General features: G+C 37.7%; 1 protein-coding gene across 4 annotated transcripts in view; it reads right to left on the bottom strand.

The window, feature by feature from the left end:
- Nucleotides 1-20,000, bottom strand: part of LOC115224309 (calcium-independent protein kinase C) — a 236,711-nt gene that overhangs the window by 57,218 nt on the left and 159,493 nt on the right. For all 4 annotated transcript variants that reach the window (XM_036513225.1, XM_036513226.1, XM_029795154.2 and 1 more), the window contains exon 4: nucleotides 6,616-6,772. In XM_036513225.1, the coding sequence (XP_036369118.1) occupies nucleotides 6,616-6,772 (157 nt within the window). The remainder of the gene's footprint in view (nucleotides 1-6,615; nucleotides 6,773-20,000) is intronic.

Here is a 20,000-nt window from a genome sequence, read left to right as displayed (position 1 = left end):
TCAGCCTTTCACTTATCCCTTGTATACCATCAGTGGTGCAGGGACCGGGAGGCAGGTAATCATGAGCAACAGCTGGTCTTCCATGAACAATCTTGCCCGGACCTGTGCTTCAGAAGGGAACTTTCTCGGTGGAATCCCATAGTCATTCATGATTGAAGGGGCTCTTTACCCTTTGCCCTTTATATGTATACATGTATAAGTAACCCTGACCACATGTATTTGCATGTGTATATATATGTGTGTTGGTGTATGAAAGTGCATGTGTCTATATGCATGTATTTACATGTGTGTGTGTCAGTCACACGAGACTAAGTACATAAATGTCACAGCTCAAAGATTGTGAGTTCAAATCTCTCAAGGGACTAGGACATTTTATTTCAAACTGACTTTTCTTCAGTTTATCTGGCTGATTACTAGAGACAGATTTTACTATCATCAAGGAATGTTACCTCCCTTCGAAAGACAAGCACAGTGCCCTGATGAAAATTTGGCAACATACGATGAAGGGTTAGCATCAGCTCCTAAGAATGATGCTCATTTACAACTCTGAGGTCAAGAGAAGGGTATACACACACACACACACACATACACATACATACATATATATATATATATATATATATATATATATATATATATACGTGGCCGATGCCAGCGCTGCCTTGACTGGCTTCTGTGCCGGTGGCAGGTAAAAAGCACCAACTGATTGTGGCCACTGCCAGCCTCCCCTGGCACCTGTGCCGGTGGCACATAAAAAGTACCCACTACACTCACGGAGTGGTTGGTGTTAGGAAGGGCATCCAGCTGTAGAAACACTGCCAGATCAGCCTGGTGCAGCCTTCTGGCTTCCCAGACCCCAGTCAAACCATCCAACCCGTGCTAGCATGGAAAACGAACATTGAATGATGATGATGATATATATACATACGTACATACAGAGTGCGATGGGTAAAGTGTCGCCATTTTATATTTTCAATTTTGTGCATGCATATTGTTTGCTTTTGATTTTGTAGACTACACAGTATAGTAGGGTCAGCTGGGGACTGTCTGTAAGAAAAAACAGCACTATGACGCAATTCACTCTGCCAGAAATTTGGAAACAACATGCTGTACTGCTTGGAATTTGTGCTGGTAGCTTCAATACAAACAGATCGTAAACAACTGTTTGGCTTGCTGTATCCCCAAAACATGTTCCAAGAGTGATAAAAATCAAACATCCAGTCAGCATCATGGTGTTTGGAGTGATCACCAGTGATGGCAATGTTATGTCTCCATTCATCTTCTCACACAGCCTCAGGCTCAACATGGAGGGCCTACATCAAGTGCCTGAAGGAGGTAGTGCTGCCCTGGGTCAAGAGGATGGCTACTGGAAGACCATATGTCTGACAGCAGGACTCTGCACCATGCCACACAAGCAGGAGAACCCAGTCATAGCTGTCAGACAATTTCTGTGACCACATCGCACTTAACATCTGGCCACCTAACTCCCAAGATTGCAACCCCCTTAATTATTATGTGTGGGTCGCAGTTGAGCAAGAGACCAACAAAACTCCTTGTAACACCAAAGATAAACCGAAGGGAAGGATTATGACAGCATTCAATAGCTTAAACAAGGGGACCATCCAGAAGAGATGCAAGAGATTCCAAAGTCGTCTGGAGGCCGTGGTTGAAGCCAATAGCGATTTTATTGAATAAATTTACTCATTGGTATTTCAAGATATTTTTGTGCAATTATGGTAAATATATCTTTTAAAAAGAGATGTCAGTGTTATTTTCATTTTTGTGTAATTTAGAGGGCAATATATTCACTGCACTCTGTGTGTGTGTGTGTGTATATATATATATATATATATATAATAATAAATATTAGGGAATAAATCCAAATTTACAGGGAAAAATCAGATTTAGGATTAAATCCAATTTTATAGTAAAATATTATATAATATTATTAGAGACAAAACCACTATTTTGCAAAACAAACAAGGAAAGCTTAATCAATACATAAAATTTTAATAAAAAGTCAAAAAAACCGCCACTACAATTGTTTCTTGCCCTGATCGACAATCTTCAGGTGGACTTCCAATAAGTCTCAGTTTAAATTATGAAACTGACTTATTGGAAGTCCACCTGAAGATTGTCGATCAGGACAAGAAACAATGTTGTAGTGGCGGTTTTTTTGACTTTTTATTAAAATTTTATGTATTGATTAAGTCTTTCCTTGTTTGTTTTGCAAAATAGTGGTTTTGTCTCTAATAATATTATATATATATATATATATATATATTTCACTTATATCTCACGTATTTATCGCTGAAGAGGGGAAAATTCTTATGAATTAACCCCGAAATTGGGACCAATACGGTAATAACGGATTTTTTTAGAAATTTCTATCGGTTTGTTTCGAGATGCATAAATCATAATGGTTATTAACAATTTTGTCCTTTTTTCAGCAAATTTGGCAATAGAATTTTTCTTTTGCCCTTATTTTGTAAATATATATATGTATATACTTTTTCTCTTTTTACTTGTTTCAGTCATTTGACTGCGGCCATGCTGGAGCACCGCCTTTAGTCGAGCAACTCGACCCCGGGACTTAGTCTTTGTAAGCCCAGTACTTATTCTATCGGTCTCTTTTTGCTGAACCGCTAAGTGATGGGGACGTAAACACACCAGCATCAGTTGTCAAGCGATGGTGGGGGGACAAACACAGACACACAAACACACACGCACACATATATATACATATATACGACAGGCTTCTTTCAATTTCCGTCTACCAAATCCACTCACAAGGCTTTGGTCGGCCAAGGCTATAGCAGAAGACACTTGCCCAAGATGCCACGCAGTGGGACTGAACCCGGAACCATGTGGTTGGTAAGCAAGCTACTTACCACACAGCCACTCCTGCGCCTATATATATATATATATATATATATATATATTCGAATATGAAACAGAAGCAACACTAATGTAATGAACATTATTGATCGCATATACTTAACATATATCGCTTGTGTTTGCCAATAGACTGTGATTTGGTGAGCTGGAGATTATTACCTACTCACCACTTTGAGGGTGTAATCTCCACTTTGCCAGATCGTAGCCTACCAGCAAACATACTTGGGGTGTATACATTAAGTATGAGTGGTTGACAATGTATACATATATATGTATACCAGATTAAATACACAACCAAAAGAGCTACTAATAACTCCATGCTATTAGGATACTTGAACAGGCACATTTATAAAATACACCATGTATTTTAAAGCAATTGTTCAGGCTCTGTTTATGCATTTTATATATATATGTATATATACTTTATTTAAAGCAGCAGAAAATTCAACAAAACCTATAACTCTGAGTTTCCCATTGCTGTTCAGCAAAAACTGTCCGATGAACGGCAACGGGAAACTCAGAGTAACAGGTTTTGTTGAATTTTCTGCTGCTTTAAATAAAGCGTATTACTCTACCACTGGTATATATATTATTTATTTTATCTAGTTTCAGTTCACGAGCTGTGGCTATGCTGGGGCACCACCATTTGGTGCATGAGAGAGTTTGATGCAGCTGCCCTCATCTGCACTTACTGCCGTGAAGTTGGTTCATCTGGGACACCTGACAGGAAGAGATTCAGTCCTATATATATATATATATATATATATATATATCCAAATATATATATATCAAAATATATATATAAATCAAAATCGAAATCGATCAACATCAGTGGAATTTGTAGTTGTGATACCAGTGCCGGTGGCACGTAAGAGAACCATCCGAACGTGGCCGTAGCCAGCATCACATCGCCTGGCCTCTGTGCCGGTGGCACGTAACAAACACCATCCATTTGTGGCCGTTACCAGTCTCACTTGGCCTCCGTGCCGGTGGCACATAAAAAGCACCATCCGAGCGTGGCCGTTTGCCAGCCTCGTCTGGCACCTGTGGCATGTAAAAAGCACCCACTACACTCATGGAGTGGTTGGTGTTAGGAAGAGCATCCAGCTGTAGAAACACTGCCAGATCTGACTGGGCCTGATGCAGCCTTCAGGCTTCCCAGACCCCAGTTGAACCGTCCAACCCATGCTAGCATGGAAAGTGGATGTTAAACGATGATGATGATGATATATACACACATATATAAAAAATACAAAAATGGGACAAGAACGCAAAACATCCAGACAGACGATACAAAGAAAACAAGGACGGGTCATTTGGACTTTTCTTTCGTCAGTCGAGTTCTAGATTATCTTTGCAATTTCCGCTGGTTATACTCGAGATTGTTCCAATCTGGCCAGCCCCAAGGAAAAACTAAGCTAAGAGCATTAGATTCCTTGGAAGAAACCAGTGAATGTACATGAAAACAAGGACGGAAAAAAACAGAATATATATATTATATATATATATATATATATATAATATATATATAATATATATATATATATATATATATTATATATATATATATATATATATATATATATATATATATATAATATATATATATATTTGGAGTGTTTTGGAAATTCCTTGTTACAGTTATAATATTTGGTGAGAAGATTTTTTCTCAAAGAGTTAAGATTGAGAAAAGAACCATTTTAGAAAGGTCAAAAGGCACTAACCTTTGGGAAGAGATTTCACAAAATGTGTGTGGCTTTGAAATCTCTTCCCAAAGGTTAGTGCTTTTCCATTTTCTAAAATGGTTCTTTTCTCAATCTTAACTCTTTGAGAAAAAAATCTTCTCTCCAAATATATATCATCATTATCATCATTTTATGTCTATTGTCCATGGTGGCATGGGTTGGACAGTTTGACCAGGGTTGGTAAGCTGGAAGGCTGCACCTGACCCCAGTCTGATTTGGCATGGCTTTCTACAGCTGGAGATACCCTTCCTAATGGCAACCACTCTGAGAGTGTAATGGGTGCTTTTACATGCCACCAGCATGAATGCTGTTTCCATGACACCAGTATCTGCCACGGTTGCGATTTTGCTCAGCTTGATGGGTTTTCTTCTCAAGCACGGCATAATGCCAAAGGTCTTGGTCATTGTCTCTGTGAGGCCCAAAATTTGAAAGGAACACAGATACTTTGCCACTGTGAGGTTCAGCACTTTGTACATTGATCCCACATCTTTCACTCTCCCATTCCAGATAAGCATGCCACGGATTCACCTCTTCAGCAAGACATCTGTTTCTGGTCCTTTATTATACTTTTACATCCCCTTATCATTATACTCAGCTCAGTTAAGGGGTCTTGTTATGCAGGTACCTGGTGACCTTACCATAGCTAGTGCCATCATGAAAAATTCACCCAGTACACTCTGTAAAAACCAATCCAAGGCAGACGCTAGAGTTCGATGGTAACAGAGAGTGATGGATGTGACTAATGAGTGATCTAAGAAGAAGCTGACAATTCCCTCTGGGAAGTGATCATTAAAGACGCTTCCCACAGAAAAGATAGAAAAATACCGTAAGTTGGTTGAACTCTGTTAAAACAATGGACGGGGAGCAATATGCCTTCTTGCAGAGATAGGTATTAGAAGATTTGTTGGAAACAGATTTATCTTGATGATAGGGAGTCTTGGACTAGACGTGAAGGAGATGAAAGATATTGCCAGAAAATTATCAGAAGCTACAGAGAAAGCAAGTCATTACATCTGGCTCAAGAGGTAAGAAAAGTGGTGTAGCAAGAACAAGCATTGAGGATGGTAGAAACATTTGGCCCAGAGTCATAAAACCTGACACAACAAAGCTCATGCATGGTACTGTGTAGGAGTTTTGTCGCCTACATTAGTGGGTGGTCCTGGGTGGCTCTTGTGTCATAGTGGAAGGGACTGAAACACCTACAGAGCTGTTCCACCAACTGCTCTTGAACTGGATGTGAAAGAGACGAAAGATGCTGCCAGAAAAATTGTTGGAAGCCATAGAGAAAGGAAGCCATTACATCTGGCTCAAGAGAAAGGACAAGTGGTGCAGCAAGAACGAGCATTGAGGATGGTAGAAACATTGGGCCCAGAGTCATAAAACATCTGACTCAACAAAGCTCACGTTTGCTATTCTAATCTTTTACTTGTTTCAGCCATTTGACTGTGGCCATGTTAGAGCACCGCATTTAGTTGAGCAAATCGACCCCAGGACTTATTCTTTGTAAACCAAGTACTTATTCTATTGGTCTCTTTTGCTGAACCGCTAAGTTACAGGGACATAAACACACCAGCATCGGTTGTCAAGTGATGTTGGGGGCACAAACATATACACACACATACACATACATATATATATATACATACATACGATGGGCTTCTTTCCATTTCTGTCTACCAAATCCACTCACAAGGCTTTGGTCAGCCCGGGGCTATAGCAGAAGACACTTGCTCAAGGTGTCACGCAGTGGGAATGAACCCAGAACCATGTGGTTGGTAAGCAAGCTACTTACCACACAGCCAGGCAGATCTTGCACCATAATGGAAGAGACCCAAGCCTCTACAGAGCTGCTCTACCAGATGATGAAACTGACTCCTACTTTCAGAGAAGGAGAACAATGCCTTCAGCACACAAGTGTTTTCCTTAAATATACAAACTTTGGACAATAAGCATGCCACAATTGGGAACTTACCAAATGAAGTCTCTACACAGCGAACAAAATGTTGGTTGTCTGAAAAATGTTGTCATGAATTTGTGACCATTCACTTGGTGTACACGCCGTCGCATAGCACCTCGTCGTCTGTTGAGCAGCCCCTCTTTCTCCTTAAACACTCGCTCCTTCGGAGCTTCTGAAACGAAAAAAAATAAAGAAGATGAATATAGGATGATAAATACTGAAGTCAATTTTTCTTTGAAAACATGCATTAATTGACAAATATATTAATAATAATGTGCTGCATTTTCAGGATTCACATAAAACACCGTATTTATAATAAAATAAATAAATGCACCCTTTTAAAGCCTAGCCAGGCTCATGGGCCCAGTTTCCCGGTTTCAATGGCGTACGTGTTCCCCAGCTGGATGGGACTCCAGTCCATCACAGCGTTACTCATTTTTGCCAGCTGAGTAGACTGGAGCAACGTGAAATGAAGTGTTTTGCTCAAGAACACAACGCGTCGCCCGGTCCAGGAATCGAAACCACACTCTTACGATCATGAGTCCAACAAACCTAACCACTAAGCCACGCGCCTCCACTTGCGCCCTTTTAAAGGCTAGCCAGGCTCATGGACCCGGTTTCCCAGTTTCAATGGCGTACATGTTCCCCAGCTGTACGGGACGCCAGTCCATCACAGCGTTACTCATTTTTGCCAGCTGAGTAGACTGGAGCAACGTGAAATGAAGTGTTTTGCTCAAGAACACAACGCGTCGCCTGGTCCAGGAATCGAAACCACAATCTTACGATCATGATACTGACACCCTAACCACTAAGCCATGCGCCTCCATATTTATATAGTAAAAAGTAAATGAAATATAATAACCATTACTTTTTGTATCAGTGACAAACAACCCTTTCAGGATTGATAAAATAAGTATCAGCTGGGCACTGGTGTCAATGTAATGGACTTAACCACTCCACCGAAATTGCTGGCCTTGTGCCAAAATTTGAAACCATTATTATTATTATTATTATTATTATTATTAAGATTATGTAACAATTGAATACTGGGGTTGGTGTAATCAACTCAGCCCCTTCCCATGATTTCAAGCCTTGCGCCTATAGCAGTAAAGCTTATTATTATTATTATTGAGTGAGAGAGCAGTGCATGCCATCAAAGTGACACTGAGGTAAAATATACGAAGCCCAGTATACCCATCATGACTACCCGTCTGATAAGGGTACACCAGGCACATGCATCACAATCATATGCGCGCGACATGGTGATCTCATACCAAGATAAACAGTGCATGACCTTGCGGGTGGGGCCCAGTTAGAATTTTCTTCTGGTTGGGTAACCCATCCCACTCAAAAGGTCCCTGATTAAGGGCTGTTTAAGGATGTTGAACGAAACATCTATGTTTCCAGAGATGAATCATTCATTATTATTATTATTATTATTGAGTGAGCGAGCAGAGCATGCCATCGAAGTGACACTGGGGTAAAATATACGAAGCCCAGTATACCCATCATGACTACCCGTCCGATAAGGGTACACCAGGCACATGCATCACAACCATATGTGCGCGACATGGTGATCTCATATCAAGGTAAACAGCGCATGACCTTGCGAGTGGGGCCCAGTTAGAATTTTCTTCTGGTTGGGTAACCCATCCCACTCAAAAGGTCCCTGATTAAGGGTTGTTTAAGGATGTTGAAAGAACCACCCATGTTTCCAGAGGTGAATTATTCAAACTCCAAAGAATCCCTCTCAACACATGGCTATGATGCTCCCCCACTACTTCTGCTCGTGATCAGAGATGCACATATCGTCAGCCACTAAAGGGACATGCTCAACTGGTTAAGGTCAGACAACTGGCAAGCAAATGTGTGGTATTGAGCAGAATATTTGCTGTAGCCCATTTTTTATACCAAGACAAAACAATGTACATGATTACACTTCCAATCAGTTAAGATCAGAAGCCATGAGAGCCACTGCCTGGTACTGCATCAGGGCATTTATTATTATTATTATTATTGTTATTATTATTATTATTATTATTTAGGTGTTGAGCAGATTGACTCATCAGACGAAATGCCCAGTGACATTTCTTCCAGCTCTTTTTGTTTTGAGTTCAAATTCCAAGGTCAACCTTGTCTTTCACATTTTCAGGATTGAGAAAATAAAATCGGCTAGTCCCCACCCCGCCGAAAAATTTCAGGGCTTGTGTCTGTAGTAGAAAGGAGGAAGAGCAGGAGGACAACGACCGCGAAGACAACTGCTTCGACGACTACTACTACTACTACTACTACTACTACTATGACGATGACGACGACGACGACTACTACTCAGCCGAGGTTGACTTTGCCTTTCATCCTTTCAAGGTCAATAAAATAAGTACCAGTTGAACATGAGTTGATGTAATCAGCTAGTCCACTCCCTGAAAAATTTCAGACCTTGTATCTATAGTAGAAAGGATTATTATTATTATTATTATTATTATTATTATTATTATTATTATTATGGCCAAGGCCTCATTAATTTTTTCAAGTTCCACTTGAAAAGGAAGATGAGAGTAGAGAGGGAAGTGCTGTCTCGTAGCAAATTCATTGAAAGGTGGGTGAATGTCAGAAGAATGGCCAGTACAAACGGACCAATTCTGAGGTTACACCTGTAACAAAAAAGGTAAATATAAAAGGAGAAAAGGGCTCTCTACCCCCTTTTTGACCAGGCTCCCGTGGCTTTTATGGGTTTTTCCACGAGTAACCTTTCGAAGCGCCTCCCCCTATTGGGAGTTTTTACTTGTTATATTTTTGCTGTTATCTTGAGTTTTTACACAGTCTTTCCAAAAGGACAAAACCCTTTTTGTAACTTTCGTCCTGTATTTTGTCCCTACATGTTTTATTTGATTTTTGTTAGCCCTTGTAGCCAATAAACAAATTTATTATTATTATTATTATTATTATTATTAGGGCAGCAACGTGGCAGAATCATTAGAACACTGAAAAAAAAAATGCCTTTCATATTTCTTCCAGCTCTTTGCATTCTGATTTCCACCTTCACCTTTCATTCATTCAGGGTTGATGAAATATGTCAACTGCTGAGAGTTAAACTCCCACCTGTACACTAAATTCATTGTAGCATTTGTTGCAAACCCTCACCTCACTGACGACATCCTCCTCCATAATTTCTATTGCTCTCACAGGCCATTCACCTACCCCCACCCCTAGCTTCCTCATGCCCCACCAAACACAGAGCAAAAGATCCTTTTGAAAGCTTTCTCTCTGAGTACAGTGGCGTACTCTTAGTCAAATCCTTCTCTTGCAGTTGTCTTCACAAGAATAAAAGGCAGCAGCAGTAATTCTCCCTGGGTCACAAAATAACACAAACACTTTGTTGAAAAGGAAATTTTTAGGCATAATTAGCAGGATTCAAACTCAACATTTTCACCACCAGGTGAGTGATTTCCTGAGAAATACCCAGTGTACTAGTGTGTGTATGTGCGTGTGTGTGTATGTGTGTATATATATGTGTGTGTGTGTGTATGTATATATATGTGTGTGTATGTGTGTATATATATATATATGTGTGTGTATATATATATATATATGTATGTAGTGTGTTATATATATATATATATTTATATATATACATATATATATATATATATGTATATGTATGTGTATATATATATATATATATTTATATATATACATATATATATATATATATATATATATATATCTATATGTATATGTATGTATGTGTGTGTATATATTATATATATATATATATATCTATATGTATATGTATGTGTGTATATATATACATACATAATTAGATACAGATGTGTGTACACACACACACGACTTATATGATATACACCTATACATATGCATATACACATGTATACATACTTACGCACACACATGATCTGCGCGCGCCATACACACACACACACGTCTATGCATACTGAAAAGAAGAGAGGGACAGAAAGAGACAGAAATATGTCTAGATCTAATTACAGGCATATAAATATATACCAACAAAAAGTACAAAACATTTATTGAAGGTGGGGGCCCCACCTAAAAGATAATAAAGAGAGTGAATTTCTGTAATAAAATTTATGTTAAATTATTTACATTTTCTTATAATGGGTGCAGGAATAATTACTGAACGGCGGTGAGCTGGTAGAAACGTTAGCACGCCGGGCGAAATGATTCACGGTATTTCGTCTGCTGTTACGTTGTGAGTTCAAATTACGCCGAGGTCGACTTTGCCTTTCATCCTTCGGGGTCGATAAATTAAGTACCAGTTACGCACTGGGGACGATGTAATCGACTTAATCCGTTTGTCTGTCCTTGTTTGTCCTCTCTGTGTTTAGCTCCTTGTGGGTAGTAAAGAAATAGGTAGGGGCCAAACACAGACACACACACACATTAATACATGCAGATATATATATACATGTACATACAGGCTTCTTTCAGTTTCCCTCTATCAAATTCACTCACAAGGCTTTGGTTGGCCTGAGGCTATAGTAAAATACACTTGCCTAAGGTGCCTTGTGGTGGGACTGAACCCAGAACCATGTTTTTGGGAAGCAAGCTTTTTACCACACACCCATATATATATATATACTCACACACACACACATATATATATATATAAATACTCTTACACACACACACACATATGTACACATATATATATGTATTGGGTTATCCCATAAATAATGCGGTTTTTTCAATTGCATGAACTAAAAGTTGGAGGGTGGGGGATAAACTACCTGCATTACCTTCTTATAATAGAAGGTAGTAATTTTACCTTGTACTTATTCTTAGTGCAATTTTTGAAGAGTGCAGTTCAATTTTAGCAGTTATTTTTCAAAGCCATAATGGAAGTGACAAAGCAGCATTTTCGGCATACTTTGCTTTATGAGTTGAACAAAGGCAACGATGCAACAGAAAGTGCATTGAATATTAATGCAGTATATGGGGATTAGACAATAAACATCAGCCAGTGTCAGCAGTGGTTCCAGAAGCTCTGAACTGGAAACTACAGCCTAGAAGATGACCCTCGTCCTGGAAGATCTGTAAACCTTGATGAGGACATCCCGCAAATCTTGGTGGAAAGAAATCCCATCGTAACTGTTGAGTAATTAGAAGAGAAGCTTGGATTTGGTCATTCAACCATTTATCAACTAACACCTGTGTACCATTGGAAAAAATCAGCAAATTGTGTCAATGCGTTTCTCATAGACTTTGCGAGTCTAATCACATGCAGAGAGTGAATGTGTGCTCTTCTTTGCTGTCACATTTCATGAATGAACCTTTTTTGGATCAAATGGTGACTGGTGATGAGAAATGGGTTTTATATAAAAATATCAGGTGCTGAAGACAGTGGGTAGGGAAAGGAGAAACACTAGCATCCCAGTCTAAAGAAGGTCTTCACCCATGTAAGGTGTTATTATCTGTTTGGTGGGATATGAAAGGTTTAGTCTGCTTTGAACTTTTAAACCCAAACCAAACGATAACAAAGATCTACTGTGAGCAGCTTGAGTGGCTTAAGTCAGTGCTAGAAGAAAAATGACCATCTTTGGTTTCAAGACAAAAGGTGTTCTTCCATCAGGATAATGCTTGGCTACATACAGGTTGAATGGGAAATGATGCCTCACCCACCATCTTCAATGGACATTGCTCCACCTGATTATCATTTATTCCACAGTCTTATTTTACTAAATTCCTTGTTATATTTAAAATCAATGGAAAGAAACATAGAACATCTCAACAGAAATATGGTAATGAAAGGGTTAAGTCATGTGGAGGTTACCGAAACCCCTTCAAACACCAATCCCTTTACAGAATGTAATGTAACTCACAAGATAAGATCCATCTCTAGATTGAAAAACAAAAAAAAACAACCTTAATCCTTTCGCTACCAACCCGGCTGAATCTGGCTCTGGGTACAAATATCTTGTTTTCATAAGTTTTGAATTAAAATCTTCCATCAAACCTTAGTCACAATTTATGTTCCTAACACTAGCTCAATGATAACGATGTTATTTTACTAAATTCTTTGTTATATTTAAAATTGATTGAAAGAAACACAGAGCATCTCAAAAGAAATATGGTAACAAAAGGGTTAAAATATATAATAGAGAAACAATTCTTAACCCATTCAATACCAACCTGGCTGAAACCGGCTTTGGCTCTGAGTACAAATGTCTTGTTTTCATAATTTTTGAATTAAAATCTTCCACCAAACCTTAGTCACAATCACACACACAGAGACATTTTACCGTTTATATATATATATAGAGAGAGATTAGTCCGAAAAGCAGGCATTTTGAGACTTGTTTGAAGACCACAGTCAACTGAACATCGTTAACTAATCATGCAGAGGATTGCCTCCTCCCCCCTCCATGTTCTGAAGCAGTGTACACAGTGACTATGGGTAGTAGGTACCATTCATACTAGAGGTAAAGAACAGTACTGAGTAAAATGATTCAGAGCAAATGCAGGCTGTGATATGATGAAGGGCATTCAGAAACCACGTTGGGAGTGGTGAAATTGCTTTGATGTTTTTGACTTATATTTTCCTTTTGTTATTTTTTGACTTTGAATAACGATATTAATAATAATAATAATAATATCCTTACATGGCAGCTATTTCTCACTTGAATTGTTTCTCATATTACATAGAACAGGGTGTGTAACTATGTGCAAGTAACTAAACAATAACTATAAAAGTTACTAAAACAGGTGGAAGGCCATGGACAGAGTTACTACATAAAAAGAACCACGACAAAGACAATTTAATAGTAATAATAATAATAATAATAATATAATAATAATAGTAGTAATAATAATAATATAATAATAGTAATAATAATAATAGTAATAATAATAATAATAATAATAATAATAGTAATAATAATAATAATAATAATAATAATAATAGTAGTAATAATAATAATAATAATAATAGTAATAATAATAATAGTAATAATAATAATAATAATAATAATAATAATAATAATAATAATAATAAAATAATACTAATACTAATACTAATAATAATAATAATAAATGATAATAATAATAAAGACGGGCTACAGCAAATATTCTGTTCAATACCACAGATTTGCTTGTCAGTTGTTTGACCTTAACCAGTTGAGCATGTCCCCTAGTGGCTGATGATACGTGCATCTCTGACCACGAGCAGAAGTAGTAGGGGAGCATCATAGCCATGTGCTGAGAGGAATTCTTTGGGGTTTGAATAATTCACCTCTGGAAATATGAGTGTTTCTTTCAACATCCTTAAACAACCCTTAATCAGGGACCTTTTGAGCGGGATGGGCTACTTGACCAGAAGAAAATTCTAACTGGGCCCCACCTGCAAGGTCATGTGCTGTTTATCTTGATATGAGATCACCATGTCGCACACATATGGTTGTGATGCATGTGCCTGGTGTACCCTTATCAGACGGGTAGTCATGATGGGTATACTGGGCTTCGTATATTTTACCTCAGTGTCACTTTGATGGCATGCACGCTCTCTCACTCAATAATAATAATAATAATATTAATAGTAATAACAATAGCAATAATAATAATAATAATAATAATAATAACAAGAGCACTCAGAGAGTACAAACCTCTGCCAAAGCAACACCAATGTCCTCTCGATGATTAGCCAGAGATGATTTTTAAAATGAGAATATCTGAAATGAACTCAACTGCTCTCACAAATGAGAATACTAAAAATGAACCCGACCGCTCTCAAATATTAAGTAAAAAAAAAACCAGGTAAAATAATCCAGAATCCTTGTCCTGTACCAGATTGATCCCAAGATCTAATCAGTTTGTGCCAGTCACGAGGCCAAACATCCCTGAAAGTTTCATCTGAATCCATGCACAGGTTCTTGAGATATCTTGTCCACAGACAAACAAACAAACATGACTGAAAACACTACCTCCGCCTTCACTAAGGCGGAGGTAATAATAAATGCCTGATGCAACACCAGGCAGTGACTCTCATGGCTTCTAATCTTAACTGGTTGGAAATGTTGCAATGTACATGCTTTCTATAATAGGCACAAGGCCTGGAATTTTAGGGAGTGGGTTAATCAGTTATGTTAACCCCAGTGTGAACTCAGAACAAAATATTCCTCAGGCACGTGGCTTTGAATGAAGCAGTAATTAAGTTGTAGGTTGGTTATGTTAAAATGGTGTTTTGGAGAAATTCTATTGATTAACATTCCGTTACCAACCCAGCTGAAACCGGCCCTAGCTCTGAGTATAAATATACGTGCATACATATATACATGCATGCATAGACACAGATATATCAAATACCATACAACATAAATTCTAGATTTATTAAGATTATCTCCACCTCTAGATGATGTACCATGATTATTAAATGAAAATTAGAAGCAGTTTCACTTGAAAGGGGGAAACAATCTCAGAAAACAAGACCTCTCTAAAACTGACATGCCAACAAAAGAGAGGACATGCTTATTGTCTGGAGATAAGAGGACATTGAAGGACATGAATTGCTGGTTCAATAATCACCGCCAGTACAACTGTCCAACCTTATCACCAGGAGCCAAAAGACTTATAGAAAAAGGGACGGGACATGTTTATGGAGTTGTGGCCCAGGTTAGAGTAAACATATATACATGTATGTATGTCATTCAACCTATGTAAGTGGACCAGCAGGCATTAACCCTTTCGTTAACAACTTGGCTGAAACCGGCTCTGGCTCTGAGTACAAATGTCTTGTTTGCATAAGTTTTGAATTAAAATCTTCCACCAAACCTTAGTCACAATTTATGTTCCTAACACTAGCTGAATGATAACAAAGTTATCTTACTAAATTCTTTGTTATATTTAAAGTAATTGAAGGAAACACAGAGCATCTCAACAGATATATGGTAACAAAAGGGTTAAAATATATAATAGAGAAACAATTCTTAACCCTTTCGATACCAACCCGGCTAAAACTGGCTCTGGCTCTGTAGTACAAATTTCTTGTTTTCATACATTTTGAATTAAAATCTTCCACTAAACCTTAGTCACAATTTATGTTCCTAACACTAGCTAAATGATAACTAAGTTATTTTACTAAATTCTTTGTAATATCTGAAATAATTGAGAGAAACACAGAGCATCTCAACAGAAATACAGTAATGAAAGGGTTAAATTTGGGGTTTTGTTATTGTTTAGAATTTATTCATGTATGTAGAACTTTGTAAATGTGTCTAGGTGTATTCCTGTCAGGTCATGAGATTGTTTATTGGCAGTCCACAAAAAGGATGTCAGTTGTTTGGGTTTATTTTTCATTTTACTGGATTTAATCCTTTGCAACCCAACCACATACTTTCAGGTACAGTCCTACTGTGTAGCCTTGAGCAAGTTTCTCATACTATAGCCTCAGGCTGACCCCAAAACTTTCTAAGTGCATTTTGTAGATGGAAACTGAAAGAAGTCTGTCATATATATATACATCATTCGAAAGAAACCGTTCTCATGAGATGACCAATATTGTCTTGATATGCAATATTCAATTAATATTGTTAGGGTATGCAGATTATACCGACCTAGCAAGGCGCCTCAATTTAAGGATCTAATTCAACTTAATCTTAATTTTATATATATATATATATTATATATATATATTATATATATATATATATATATATATATATATACAAATAAGCAACAAGGATATCCAAGGTAGTGTAGTACAATCGTTTCATGCTGCTTCATTTTATTTAACAATGTAAGTATTACATCAGTTTTAAAATGTAGAGCAATCTTCAGCCTCATATAGAATTTTTTAATTAAAGGGACAATGTGTATGTATATATATATATATATATATATAGCTACTAAACCTTTTTCTAGTTTGTCTCCCAATTTATTTCTGTGTTCCTTTCTGTCAAAGAGCATAGGTTCAAAACATAAAAAACTTTCTCACTTCCTGAGTGTTAAACTAATACATCTGTTTGTTGTTTACACACCTGTCTTCATCTTTTGTTTTTTTGTAAATTCTCACTATATATATATATCTGTACAGATAAATTCCTCTATTTACATAATATTGAGGTCTCTTTCTTTGTTATCTTACCGTTTTTACCAATATATATATATATATATATATATACATATTACGCTTTTTACTCTTTACTCTTTTACTTGTTTCAGTCATTTGACTGCGGCCATGCTGGAGCACTGCCTTTAATCGAGCACCTCGACCCCTGGACTTATTCTTTGTAAGCCCAGTACTTATTCTATCAGTCTCTTTTGCCGAACCGCTAAGTGATGGGGACATAAACACACCAACATCGGTTGTCAAGCAATGCTAGGGGGACAAACACAGACACACAAACACACACACATATATATATATATACATATATATATATATATACATATATACAACGGGCTTTTTTCAGTTTCCGTCTACCAAATCCACTCACAAGGCTTTGGTCGGCCCGAGGCTTATAGTAGAAGACACTTGCCCAAGGTGCCACGCAGTGGTACTGAACCTGGAACCATGTGGTTGGTAAGCAAGCTACTTACCACACAGCCACTCCTGCGACTATATATATATATATATATATATATATATATATATATATAAACACACACACACAAGTGTATCTATGTGCATGTGTGTGCGTATGAATATTGGTTAGTAGTTTCAAATTTTGGCACAATTTTGGGGGCTGGGAGCTAGTCATTTACATCAACCCCATTATTCAACTGGTATTTATTCTGTCGATCTCAAAATGAAGGAATGCAAATTCGACCTTCATGGAATTTGAACACAGAGCATAAGGACAAATGAAAAGCTGCAAAGCACTTCCCTCGATACGCTACCGATTCTGCCAGCTCGTTAACTTACTCTCTTTACTCGTTTACTTGTTTCAGTCATTTAAACTGTGGCCATGCTGGAGCACCGCCTTTAGTCGAGGAAATCGACCCCAGGACTTATTCTTTGTAAGCCCAGTACTTAATCTATCGATCTCCTTTACCGAACCGCTAAGTTACGGGGACGTAAACACACCAGCATCGGTTGTCAAGCAATGCTAGGGGGACAAACAGACACGCAAACACACACACACACACATATATATATATATATATATACATACGCATATACGACGGGCTTTTTTCAGTTTCCGTCTACCAAATCCACTCACAAGGCTTTGGTCGGCCCGAGGCTATAATAGAAGACGCTTGCCCAAGGTGCCACGCAGTGGGACTGAACCCGGAACTATGTGGTTGGTAAGCAAGCTACTTACCACACAGCCACTCCTGCGCCTTGTGTATACTGAATATTTCAGTGCATTTTATATTGGTTTTATATGTTGCTGTTGGTGTTAATAACGTTTAACCCAAGGCTTATGTAATAAAGCAGATCCATGGTCAAAGGTACTCCATCCGTGACCACCCTATCTTAATAGCAAAAGTACATTATCGAGTGTATAATAACATCGGAGAGAGATTAAGCTGCTATTTCTAGCAGCTCGAACAACCTGTTTGAGGGCCTCCTCGTAGGCTTGCTTTCCTCTGTATTCGGGTGTTTGTGTGTGTGTGTGTGTGTGGTGTGTGTGTGTGTGTGTGTTTTTGTGTGTGTGTGTGTGTGTGTGGTGTGTGTGTGTGTGTGTGTGCGTGTATTGTTCTCTGTGCGTCTGCGTGAGTATTTCTGTGTGCATATGCATATATATGTCAGCATGTAGGCCAACCTACTGCACTATGAGTGTGTATATATATATTGAGCATCTTGCATGTATGTATGTGTGCTGCATGTTTCCATGTGTGGTGTGTGTGTGTGTGTGTGTGCATTTGTGCTCTTTTGCATATTTCTTTGCGTATGTATTTGTTTATATGTATGTGTGCGTATGTGTGTGTTTGTATAAATGTTTGTATGTTTGTGTCTGTATATGCCAATATATCGACCCAGTTATTGCACACCTCAGTTATTCTGTGTGTGTGAGTGTGTGTGTGTGTGAGTGTGTGTGAAACAAGGAATGGGTGTGTGTGTGTGTGTGTGCAAATGTACGTGTGTGTATGTGTTATGACAATGGCACATCTCCAGTATGCTATTGTGTGTGTACACGTATGAGTGTCTGGTATTTAGCAACTATAAATGATATGTATGTGTATAATATATATATATATATATATATACATACAGAGAGAGAGAGAGAGATAGAAAGATAGCTAGATAGATAGATGTGTGTGTGAATCTGTATATATATATATATACATGCATGTATTAATATGTATATATACATACATACACGAATTTATATATATTTATATATATACATATATATGTATGTAAAATGTATATATATATATATATATATATATATATATATATGAATGTATTCATACATATTTATATATATGAATGCATTTATTTATACATATTTATATATGTATATACATATATATATAAATATATACATATAATATAAATATACACACACACACACACTCATATATATACATATAAATATATAGATACATACATATATATATATACATATAAATAATACATACATACATATATATACATATAAATACATACATACATATATATACATATAAATACATACATACATACATACATATATATATAAATACAACACACACACATATATATATATGCAAGTATGTATTTATATGTCTCTCTATACATGTGTTTATTGATGTGTTTATATATATATATACACACACACACACACCTATATATTTAAAATGTTCCTCTCTCTGTCTTTTTCTCTCCCCACCCATCAGTATTCACCTCTCCTCCACCCCACCCACCCCATCGCCCCACCCCTGCCATCTTAGCTATATACCTCCCTCCCATGACAATTGAAATTATCTGTTCTAAGAACAGCTTAACTGGTGGTATTTACAGAACACAGTGTGACAGGCTTTGTTATCACTTCTATTTACTGGCAGAACCCATGCCAGTCCCACCACCCTCACCAACACCACCACCACCACCACCACCAAATACAACCGCCACCGTCACTATCACCCCACTACCTCGGTTACATCATCATCATCTTCGCCGCCTCCGCCGCCACCACTATCTCTGTTACATCATCACCTCCAACACCACCACTATCTTTCTTATCATGATCACTGCCACTGCAATAACTGTAACCTCCATCAGCAAGGTACAATGTAATGGGTTTACCCATCCCCCCCCCCCTCGTTACCACCAAAATATAAAGAATTCCATCGGGGCCTCACACATTGGCCAGTTAGTCAATCGTGTAGTATTTAGTTCATCATCATCATTTTAATGTCTGCTTTTCTGTGATCACCTGGGTAGGATGGAATTTATTGAAGCATATTTTTCTAGGACTGGACGCCCTTCCTGTCACCTA

This window comes from Octopus sinensis, linkage group LG25, assembly GCF_006345805.1.
Source record: "Octopus sinensis linkage group LG25, ASM634580v1, whole genome shotgun sequence".
NCBI lineage: Eukaryota > Metazoa > Mollusca > Cephalopoda > Octopoda > Octopodidae > Octopus > Octopus sinensis.
This window is presented reverse-complemented; position numbering and strand designations above follow the sequence as displayed.